The 12,538-nt window shown below is 37.5% G+C and overlaps 1 protein-coding gene across 3 annotated transcripts in view; it reads left to right on the top strand.

The window, feature by feature from the left end:
* Positions 1 to 11,506: 11,506 nt before the first annotated feature.
* Positions 11,507 to 12,538, top strand: part of LOC311272472 (ankyrin repeat and MYND domain-containing protein 2-like) — a 72,787-nt gene continuing 71,755 nt past the window's right edge. For 2 of the 3 annotated variants that reach the window (XM_084378908.1, XM_084378907.1), the window contains exon 1: positions 11,507 to 11,692. In XM_084378908.1, coding sequence (XP_084235034.1) covers positions 11,662 to 11,692 — 31 coding nt within the window. In that variant the 5' untranslated portion in view covers positions 11,507 to 11,661. The remainder of the gene's footprint in view (positions 11,693 to 12,538) is intronic. The other variant, XM_084378903.1, reaches the window with a different exon arrangement.

Raw genomic sequence — 12,538 nt, 5'->3', positions numbered from 1 at the left:
AAGGCATCAACACCACAAACATGGCTGAGAGGTGAGGATCAGTGAGTGGAACTAAGTGAGGTGAAAGAGCTCGCAGCTAGCTGTCACTCAAAGTGACCTCGCCCCTAATTATGCATAACTTTGAGCCTTGATATAATTTAAATGAGTGTGTTTAAATTTGACCCTCCCTACAGATGACATGAGCTTCAGGCTAAATTAGCTATGGAAACCAAAAAAGTTTTTTGTACCAGGCTGTAAACATGTTTATTTCTACTATAAAGTTGAGCATTTTAAAATGGGCTCTTCTGAGGATTGACTCAGTTTTGCAGCCAGAGGCCATTTCAGGAACTGCCCGAGGAGCCAGGGACGATACCACCAACCCTCTAACAATCGGACAACCCCACTCTACAGTTAGTACAGTAACCAGATAAAACATAGTTTACATGTTTACAAGAATGCATTGCATTTCAATTACGTATTATTCACAAGGAGAACCATTAAAGGTGCATTTTGTTAGATCTGGACAGAGGTGGACAGAGTACACAACTTCACTACTTGAGTAAAAGTACAGATACTCCTTGTCAAATATTACTCCAATACAAGTAAAAGTAGCTTAGTCAAAATATTACTTAAGTAAAAGTACTAAAGTATTTGTTTAAAAAATTACTTAAGTAAAAGTATTTTAAAAATATCTCAGGAAATACAGGAAAGGAAAGTAGCTTAATGTCATTATACAATACACTGATGCGATTCTGCTACAGACAGTTTATAGCTCAAAAATAAGCAAATAAAGGCAAGAAGCCTCAGAACACAGACTCAGCTGCATTCACCAACAAGTGAAATATATTGCAGACAGCTGCGGTCAGTTCAGTGTATTTTTGCATCTGACATCCATGCTTTCTCTACATAAAAAAGATGTAGATGTAGGCACTACAAGAACTTATATTGACATTTACAGATAAACAACTTATTGGCTAGTTTACTTTACTTATATCATACATCACAGCCAAAAATGAGCCGGATAACCCACATCAAAGACAGCCGCACCTCACTAACGCGTGCACACCCACTCTCTCTCTCTCTCACACACACACACACACACACAGACACACGCGCGTGCGAACACACACACACACACACACACACACACACTCTCTCTCTCTCTTTCACAAACATTCAGCTCGCTAACGTTAGTAGCTACTTTACATACCGCGACATGCTTTTTCCGGTTGGAAGACGAGTCTTTGTAGTCCGTGATATAATTGGTCCGCGGTAAGAACAACAGACATTTAAACTGAAACGAATCAGTTTTTGTGACAAAAATCTCAAACATGGGTTTGAGATAAGGCCACGGGTGCTCATGACGTACGGCAATACGACTAAGACAAACCATACGCGAATCAGTAGAAACAGTTTATTTTCTCTGAATTTTGCAAAAACAAATCATCAGCTGACGTAAGATCAAAAGTAGCGAGTAACGAGAGCATCAATAGAAATGTAGTGGAGTAAAAAGTACAATATTTGTCCTTCAAATGTAGTGGAGTGAAAGTAAAAGTATCCCCCCAAAATAATACTCAAGTAAAGTACAGATACTCAAAAACTGTACTTAAGTACAGTACTTAAGTAAATTTACTTCGTTACTGTCCACCACTGGATCTGGACATAATTTTAGTTTAAAACATTTAAAAAATGAACCAACCCTATCAAGAGTGTGAAGAAGTAACAGATCTGGTGTTATGTCCATGATGCCTATGTACTGTATTGCAGAGATATCCACTGCTAAGCAGCCAGGTACGGGCCGTCTCCTCTTGTAATAAGTTCACCTGGCCGGGGGGCAAATGAGTTACTGTAGCCTCTCTAGCCTCTCAAGCTGTCCCTTCTTGGAATTATACCTCCTAGCCTGAGGGGCGATAGTGAGTCACTGTAGCCTTTAGTGCAGTCCATGTTTCCGCTAAGTGACAATATAAAATCATTAGTTTTGTACACAAGAGTTCCTTACTTTCTTCCTGAAAGAGGGCAGATGGCACTAGCCCTTTTCACACAGAGCTGCCGCATTATCGCCGCAGCGGCAGTTCGCCAATTCTCTGCCATTGTTTGTTCACACAGAGCCAAGCAGCTCCGGCATAAAGACGAACCAGTGTGATTCACACAGAAAGCCGGCACTGCGGATCCAAAAGAGGTGTGACGGTACACATCATGATGATGACGTCTGTGTGTTTTTTTCAACGTGTTTCCCCCGGTATCCTCCTGTTAATCTAAACATGTACCGCTGACTGTTTATAATCACATGAATGCTGTTATAATGTGTTGTGATTGAGATCCAGATCCTGAACCCTAACCCTTCTGGGGGAAAGTTCACTGAAGTCTTGGTCGGGAGGGCTGACTGCTGCGGTGATTTTTTTTTACCGCGACTAACACTTGGTGAGTTAGAGTCGGTAGGACAGAGACTTTTCCACGTATAACTGCAGTATTTTTTTCCTCATATAAGTTGCCAAAGACACTACCAGTTACTACGTTACTGTTGTTTGGTCATGTAACATTGCTTTGTGGGACATTTCTCTATATTTTGTTGAGTGAAGGACCTGTTAAGTTGTCAGACAGTGAACACCAGAGCCGGCCCTTGGCATAGGCTGTATAGGTGAATGTTACGGGTGCTGTCATCCACGGGGGGCGTCGCAAACATGGGGAGAAAAAAAAAAAAGACTATTTTTTACCAGTGCTATAACTACTATTATTTTGAAATATTATATAAGCCCACAGCAACATAACTTCATGGCAAAGCCTGTTAAATATGAATCTGACCGGGCCGTGACCCCAAGACCAAGAGAGAGATTTATTGATCCTGTAGCGGAACCACAATGTCCAAAAGACTGAAACCATCCGGCGCCCAGGGAAGGAAAAGAAGGAAAATTAGAGGAAGAAAAACGTGAAAAAGAAAGAGGTACAGTAACGATAATGTGATGAAGTAAATTAAATTAATAGTTTAATGCATCGTAGTTACCGTTGTTGGAGCAGTGTGTTAACTTGCTAGCTTACTTCGGACGATAGTAGCATTGTTTAATGATCAGTAAATAGCTGAGTCGAAGTAAGTTAATGTTACTCCCTCCTTAAATTCATCAGGGACATTTGGAAAGTTAGTGTCAGGCCTGTTCAGGTGTTATTTTAACCTGTTGGCTGTGTTTTCCCTGCTTGTATGTCAGTTAAAATGCTGTTAGTTTTCCATCCCCTTTATAAGTAATAGGGTAGTTGTAAGCCTTTGGTTTATTGTGCACTGTAAACCCGAACGTTCAAATTAATTAAATAGATTAAGTACTGCATACTAAGAGTTTTAAAAAAGTTCTACTAACTTAATTATGTCAAGTTTGTGTAACATGTTCTTTGTTTTTGAGTAATTTATACTAATAATGTTTGATTACATTTAACTATTTCTTTATTAAGTAAGCATAACTTAAAAACACATCTTAAGTACAACTTAATAGCATTAAGTAGGCCTACATATAAGAATGGTAAAGTCTTCTTATTTCTATTATTTTAAATAGGTGGAATTTAATAATAGGCCTTGCACATGCTAAAACACAATAAAATGTCAAAGTGCTTCACCAAATAAGTAAAATCGATCATAACAAATAAATTGCAATCATAATAAATCAAATCAAATCAAATCAAATTTTATTTGTATAGCCCAAATTCACAAATCACAGTTTGCCTCAGAGGGCTTTACAATCTGTACAGAGACGACACCCTCTGTCCTTCGACCCTCGATTCGAGTGAGGAAAAACTTGCCCCAAAAAAAGGCCCTTTTAACAGGGAAAAAAAAATGCGGAAGAAACCTCAGGGAGAGCCACAGAGGAGGGATCCCTCTCCCAGGACGGACAGACGTGCAATAGATGTCGCATGTACAGAGCAGATCAACGAGATCACAATGTATTCAATTATAAGCGATGGTTGACAGGAGTGAAAGTACATAAAGATGTATTACAGCAATAATAATGAAAAGCACATGGAAATGTGATTACTAGTGATAACAGTAGTAGTGATTAATGGTAAGGATAGTATGTAGTAATGCATTACAATAATAGTAGTGGAACGTATGTAACAGAGATGTGACTAATATGAATATATAATAAAACAACAGCAACAATCTGATTGGGGCAAATGGTCTTAACTGCATTAGGTCTAAATACTCAATACATTAGTGGAAGACAAAATGTATTTATTTGAATATTTATTGTCTTATCAGTTTATATATATATATATATATATATATATATATATATATATATTATATTTTATAAAAATTCATATATATTTTATATATATATATATATATTATTATATTTTATAAACATTTATGTTATATATGTATATACATATATATATGTATATATATGTATATATATATATATGTATAAGGAAATATTGTGCTAGCAGGCCTAGCAGGTGTTCAGTTGTGTGTTGCCTGTTGTAATGAGGCAGTTTAAAAATGTTGGATATATATATATATATATATATATATATATATACATCTATTTTTATTTTATTTTTTTTTCCCATTAAGTGTTGAGCAGCTGCAGGGACCAATTTTTATTCCGGCTTAATCTCTGGTTCCCCCTCAGAAGCAGAAGGCGGCGCTAATGCGCACAATACACTGGTTGATTACCGCTCTTTGGGGGGGGGGGGGGGAAGACACAGAAGAAGAAAAGTTTTGAGCACGAGCAGCGGGAAGCAGCACGGAGGACTGCAAGTTGGACCTACGCGGCAACAGTCAGCCTCACTGGACTTACTGTAAGTTTTGAATGTTCATATATTGTTAATATACTAACATTTAGTTGTATTTTGGGTGCGTGTCGAAAAAAATAGCAGAAATGGCGGGTCCGTGTTTTTTATGTGCTTTGCCACGCTTCCAGAAGGAAACATTGTGCTAGCAAGCCTAGCAGGTGTTCAGTTGTGTGTTACCTGTTGTAATGAGGCAGTTTAAAATGTTGGATACTTGTCCTAGAGGAGGTGGCAGGGCCGGCTCTTGGCATAGGGGGTATAGGCAGTCGACTAGAGCATAAAACAAAGTGTTTTAATCTTTATAAAATTTAACTGAACCCCCCTCTCATGTCTCATGGTGCAACCAACCCCGCTGTGCCCGCAGTCACACACACTGCAGAGGTACCTGCGTGCAGTGAGATTGTTTTCAAGCCGTTTTCTTGTTAGAAACGCCAGCATTTTAAACTATTGACCCTTTGCATGTGACGTCACGTTCCCCGCGCGCGAGATACGGATGCCATGACGGACGGCAAAAGAACATAGGCCTCTTTAAGCTCAAACTGAGTTTCTACACTGCAAGTCCGCGTTTTCTGTAGCTTCTAGGGGCGCAGTAAGGCTTTAGTTAGTAGAAATAGCGTTATTGTTGATTTAACCATGCAGTTTAAGTTCAAGTACTGTTGCATTTCTTTACAGTAAATTTAAATTTGCTTGATGGCTTTAGTAGCTTGACTGGTGATGCATTCACACTTTGGGGATTGATCATTAACTTGGAAAAATTATAAATGGAAGTATTTATTATTTGACACTGTTTGGATGCTTTTTAATTGTTCATCAGTTTATGCCTTTGCATCTCTCTGTTCCAGTTTCAAGGAGTTACGACGTGATAAAGATAACAGGTAATCCATTTTGTACCTAATACCAATAAATAAAATTAATTTTTGTTTTGTTTTTTTCTCAGACAATGTTGCAAAAAAGAAATATCTACAAGTGAGTCCAAAATTTCACTCAAGATTTGTCTTAAAAATATGTTAAAAACTAATTAACTAACCAACTACTGAACCAAGTTTACTTAAGCTATTTTCCATCTATAGACGCTATAAAAACAAATAGTTTTGAGGAAAACATCTTGTCATTTTAAAGTGTTAGCTGTAGTCCATGACCATGTTTTGGTAAGCTAATAGTAATTCACTTATTGATATATCAAGTTTTAACTATAAGGAGTTCTGTTTTGTTTCCAACATGATCATTAGAAAGATGATGGAGACCACATTTCCTCTGCGCCGACAGACCATGGTGATGTCCTGCCCACCAGTGAACGAGCTCATGGATCTCTGGCCTGCTCTCAAAATAGAGTCTGAGGTAATATGGATGAGCGCTCTCTTTAAAGTGAAAATTGTAACTCTTACTCATTTGGCAGCTATTTGCTGCTTTATAAATGTGTGTGAGATTCTTCAAATTGAGCTGTTTAATTGTTGTTGCTGTATTGTCTTCCTGCTGTTATTTCAATGTAGTTGTATGCAGAGTTCCAGCGGATTACGAATCAGAACCTGCCCAACACATTCTATGCTGAGCTTGACCGCCATCTTCCTCGACTGATGACCTTATTCAGACAGAAGGCATCAAAAACTGGGAAGACAGCAGATGCCCTGGCTGAAAATGTAAAAATCCATGATGAACAGGTAAATAGATTATTACACATTTCAATGGTTGAACCAGTGGAATATTGGACAGGTTCAGTAATTCAAATGAGCTGTTTGAATTTTACAATTAGTTGTGATTGCTATTTGTCTGATTGCATTAAAGATGTGAACAGGTTATTTGTGGACATGGGTTCTGATTTGACTGTTTAAAATCAGCTTTGTTCAGTAAACTCTTCACTATATACAATTCTGTTTTTATCTGGAAATAGGAAATGCATGACATCCACACCAAGCGCACTACCATTCTCCACACCCTTCCTGTGTATCTACGCGAGGACGTCTCTGGAGTTTTCAGAACCTGCACAGTGAGTCTCCTTAAGTAACTAACAGATACTACTGTGTATTATGTAAACAGCTCATCAAAATACTAACATGTTTTAGGATTTACCTTTGTTTAGTCCACCCATACAGTTTCCATGTATGGTCTGTTTTATTTCTCCCCACTACAAAGGGACTGAATTGGTGTTGTGTTCAAAGTGATAAGATGTTCAGTAAAACATTTTCCTGTATATGTATGTATAATTTAATTAAGGTATTATTATTTATCATAATTTATAAATGTTTATTATTTATTTTTCTATTTAATTTCAAAATTGCAGTGTGCTAAAAGGAAGCAGGCAAGAAAATAATGTTTAGTAGCAGATATTTATGACTTTTAGATGTATTAAGTTAGCTATACTCAATGTAATTGAGGCAATCAATTGCCTCAAAAAATTTAAGTTTTGAGTCACATGGTTTTAAGTATACTTACTCAACATATTTGACTACTGTGTACTTAAAAACAATGACAAAAATACTAATAAACATTGAGTTTTGGTAACATAAAAATGTGTGGTTGTGTACTTATTTTTTTAAGTTCTGCGAACTTATTCCTGTGGTTTGAAAACTGGAAACTTTAAGTCATAGTAACTGATAATAATTGAGTTGCCTTAACAGAAAACTGTAAGTTATATTAACTGCAAATATTTGAGTTGACTTAAAGGTATTGGTAATCCTGTTCAGAAACACTTTTTGTTATACTGGGTGAAATGGTCTTCCCACCCTGAGAGTAGTCCATACATAATGTGTTCAGAAAAAGGAACGAAAAAAATCAGACCTCTGTGGCAGCTGCAGGCCTGTAAAAACTCTGACCAATCCCTCCCTCTCGGTCCGAGTTGAAAGAACCAATAAGATGCCTTCATGTCTCGTCCTGCCTGCACCCCCCTCTGTCCCCCCCCTCCTCCCTGCGCACACTCATCACTTGTCACTGTTGCCGGATATATTCAGCACACTGCATATGGAGCATGGATCTATAATATAACCTGGATATGACGAAGCCTCTCAGCAGGCACGCCGATTTTTTCCAGTGGCCACTCGCGGTATTGCAACAAAAAATCCCATGGGGCCCAGAAAGCATTTTTCCCATAAGCCGTAATAGTAAAAGAGAAGCCTGTAAAACTGTTCTCAGGACACCTCCAGCTGTCACCACTGTTAATTGCTAATCTTTGTATTCCATATTTTTAAGTCATGGACTTTTAAACCGTCAAAAAGTTTTGTAAAGGCCAGAAAAGCCCCCCCAAAGTCTCATTTTCCATGGTGACGTCACAGCTGTGTGCGTGCACTCCCAAGCGCGGTCGTGCTGTGTCTCGGGAGCGAGGATGCCTGTTGGCTGAATGACAGCTCTGAACGGGGCTAAACGTGGTGGGAAAAGTGAATTAAATGACTCCAGGGTGAGTCTTTTTCAAGACAGCGTTGTGATACAAGTTTCATATTTTAATGGCATGTATTTTAAATGCAGTTCTAAAGGTATTTTGGCGTTAAATCACCCGCTGAATGACCGCATTTTCACTTACTGCCAGTGCCACTGCTGTGGAAAAGTCTAAAAGTTATTTACCATGCATGTGATAGTGTCGGTGATGTGTGTCACCAGGGTCTGATGACTGATGTTCAGTATCCTTTTCATCCTGTCATAACGACCTTTTATTACGGTTTGAACCGTCTCAGTCTGATGGCCTGGAATTATGCAGTCTGCAGCAGAGCATACTGATGATGATGCAAGTATAAACTACAACGCAATAAATAATAAAGATGAATAAAATAGAAAAATATAAGATACAATTAATTAAGAAATGCACATTTTACTTAAGTAATGTCAAAGCGTTCTCTATTTAAAGAAAGTAAGAAACAACAGTCAACATGCAGTCACATGTTATTCTCTCACTTGGCTCTTACAAACTATTTTTCTCAGGTTTGCAGACTGTAATCACAAATTAAACAATTTTTACTTGGGACAGATTTGTTTGAGCCTTGGAAATATTTTACAATTATTTTTTATACATATACACAATCAACTTAATGCACATGAATAATGGCACTTGCACTTCGGTAGAGATATTTGTACTTTATTGGATTCGCACACATCACAGCAGCTCCGCCTGAAAGGGAGAGTCAGGATCCTGAATAGAGGAGACTGGACATGCTGTATCACTTTGTTAGTATTTGGTGGAACATGTGCCATAATTACTGTGTCTCACATGTGTAGACTATAGTGCCATAAGTGTGTGATGTAGTTGAGTCACTGTGTACAGTATGAAACACTAAACAGACAGTCGCTCTGGCCACAGAAAAAAAAAAGGTTCCCATCTCTGTGGCACCGTGAGTCCGCGACACAAACGCGCCCCGTAACATGTAATCGGTTGTTTATGACAGATCGGACTACACAAATACACACAACATAACATGAATATGATAATCCATCGATCCACCGATTGACTTCGCTGAAACAAATGCATACGACCGGGAGGAGGGTTAGGAAAACAGCGGAGAACAACGTTTTATCCTTACTTAGAAATAATAAAACAACACAAATTAACCACGTGTAGTCTATAACCATGACTTTGAGAACATCATCGGTTGTTGTGCGCTATAAATCCATCATTTGATTGTGTAAATCTGTCGTTACCGCTCAAACTCATCCACAAGCACTCATGAGCGCGCGGCGCTTATCCAGAACGCAATTTGCTCGTTCTCATTGCCCCAGGGCATGATGGGAGGCCCCAGAGCATCATGGGGGGTGACTCAACTGCGCATGCTCTATGGGCCCCATAACGCGGAAGTAAACCCGGAAGTCAGAAACTTTTTCGGCGTATGCGCCAGGCGAGCAACTCCGTTGAAATTAACGGCGGCATTAAGTTATCTCAACTGGCCGATGATACAGCAATATTTATAAAAAACAGACAAGAGATAGGTAAATCTATTAGATGTATCGAAGAATTCTCAGCTGTATCGGGCCTGAAGATGAACTTAAATAAATCTGTGCTATTTCCAATCAAAAACTGTGATTTGTTAGAATTTGACAACATTCCTGTTAAAAACTCACTTACTTATCTAGGAGTTGTGATTGATAAAAATGTAAATAATCGATGTAATCTTAACTATGGTGCAATAACGCAACAAGTAAGCAAAAGGTTCAATATGTGGCTGATGAGGGACCTCACACTTAATGGGAGAGTTCTTCTCTCTAAGGCTGAAGGTATATCAAGGTCGGTCTATGTATCTTTAGCTTTAGCAATGCCTCCTGCAGTCTGTAAAAACCTTGATAAAATCTTGTTTAACTTTATTTGGAAAAATAAGTGTCACTATTTAAAGAGAGGAATTATGTGTAACCCCAAGAGTAGAGGAGGAATGGAGGTGCTGAGTTTCGAAACATTGAACAATACCTTTAAAGTGAAATGGTTATTAAATGTGATCAAAGAGAATGACAACATCTGGAGCACCTTACCTAAACATGTATTTAATGATGTTGGTGGAATCAAATTCTTACTGAAATGCAATTATAAGATTGAAAAGTTACCTATCAAACTATCTAACTTTCACGAACAAGCTTTACTTGCCTGGAAACTGATATATAAACATAACTTTTCACCAACCAACCTGTATATCTGGAATAATGAGAGCATTCTGTACAAAAACAAGTCTCTGTTTTATCAAAAATGGTTTGACCATGGTATTATTTTAGTAAGTCAACTTCTTAATAATGAAGGACACTTGCTGCGTTATGATGAATTTCTCTCTAAGTTCCAGTTACCAGTATCACCAAGAGAATATGCTATTATTTTTGATGCTATACCAAGGGGCATACTGCACCTCCTCAGAGGCTCAACAGTCTCCAACGAGGTCTTAGTTAACAGTACCATCTTCATTGATATGATAGATATTTCAAAGAAACAATGCTCCAATAAATTTATTAGAAATTGCTTACAAACTATAACTTTGCCAGCAGGACAGTTCTACTGGAACTCTTTTTATGATAACATAAACTGGAGCAAAGCTTGGCTGGTGGGTGAAAGGTTCTGTGTTGGTAACAAAGTAAAAGAAGTGTCTTTCAAAATAATGCATAATTTTTATCCAGCAAAAAAGACTCTGGAAAGATTCAAAATTGATATGGATTTTTTTTGTGTTTTTTGTGGACAAGAAATCGAAACAATACAGCACCTTTTCTATAAATGCATGTACTCTCAAACATTCTGGATTGACATTCAACACTTCATAAGAAGAATAACTGGACAAGTGATCACTCTACAAGAAAAGGACATTTTTACCTTTTTTGAAAACAACAAGTTGGACAAAGACACAACATTCTTTATACAACTGGTAGTACTTGGCCAAATTTCATATCCACAAAAAAAAATGAACAGAATCAAAACCCAGCCTGGATCATTTCACACAAGAAATTCTCCAATATGCAACTACAATAAAAGACATTAAAAATAAAAAAGCTATGAAAACGAACTGTATTTTTGAAAGATTTAACATAGCCCCTCTTTAAGAACTTTTTACTAGGTAAATGGATTCTTCCAAATCTGGCAATGTCTATTTGTATTTATTTATTTATTTAGTTTTTATATGTAATGTCATTATTTGTATTGTCATTGTCATTTTTGTTTCCTTTACATTATCCCCCTGTCTGCTTTGTCCACCTTTATCTCTCTGTATAATACATAATGTTAACATAAAAAAAATTTAAAAAAAATTAACGGCGGCCATTTTCCGGTCCTGTATCCACTAATAATACATCCATGATATGGAGTTAGCAGGAGATCCACTCCAGGTCAGAAGGTGGCGGTAATGCACACCTAACAGTTGTTTGCCAACAGCCATAAAACAACAGCAGAAGAAGAAGAGTTAGCACAGTTAGCAAGAGAACGATGGCAGAGAAAATGAAGCTAAAGTAGCACTTCCAGAAGTGATGCAGAGGTTGCTGTCTTTCTGTTGGACAGGTAATTAGTTGTTTTGCTTCGGGGGGATTTGTTATTTTCATGAAATATGTAACGTTAGCCAACTTAGCTACTTTTGTAGCTTGTACTAATGGCTCTCCTCTGCCCTGCTGACGGACTGTCTGATGCGCGTTCAAGTTTGTGGGGGCGGGGCTTTGGACGGAGCACTGACGGGAGGGGGAGAAGGGGATGGAGCTTAGACGAGGTGCCACTTTCAAATCTTGCTAGCTCTCCAACATTACCAACTATACCTTTAATGAGCACTTTTAATTTAACTGCTATCAAAAAGGTATAAGTAAGATGTAATCCAAACTTTTATGTTCTGGAAAAATTAGACTTTTGAGTTGATCAACTTAAAAAAATTATAAACTTATTCGGTTTTACAGTGTGTCACAGTTATGTTTGTTAAAGTTTACATACTCCATACCATAGCTTTCCCATATCATTCATAAATCATATTCGAATTTGTAATGCTTCTTATGTTAAATATTCTAATAATATTCAAATTTTTAAATGTTTTTTTTTTTTTATTATTATATTATTATATACACCGATACCAGCTTATTATTAGGCTTACGTCCCGCGTCCACTAGAGGGCACTTCAACCAAATCTGTTATGTAACATTTGCAACAAGTTTTACCAAATCAATACAAAACTTCATGAAGGGAAATCGAAATGTTATTAGGCCAGATACACATATATAAATATGGCCAGAAATGTATAATAAATATAAATAAATAGATAAGATATAACGCCAGAAATATTCAAGCAGTGATGTTTAAAGGAGCAATAAGCGGAAATGCATTATTTAAGACTGAAGGAATTAAAAAATCGCTACATGGAGAACG

Source organism: Pagrus pagrus, assembly GCF_965226575.1.
Source record: "Pagrus pagrus genome assembly, chromosome: 17".
Lineage (NCBI taxonomy): Eukaryota > Metazoa > Chordata > Actinopteri > Spariformes > Sparidae > Pagrus > Pagrus pagrus.
This window is presented reverse-complemented; position numbering and strand designations above follow the sequence as displayed.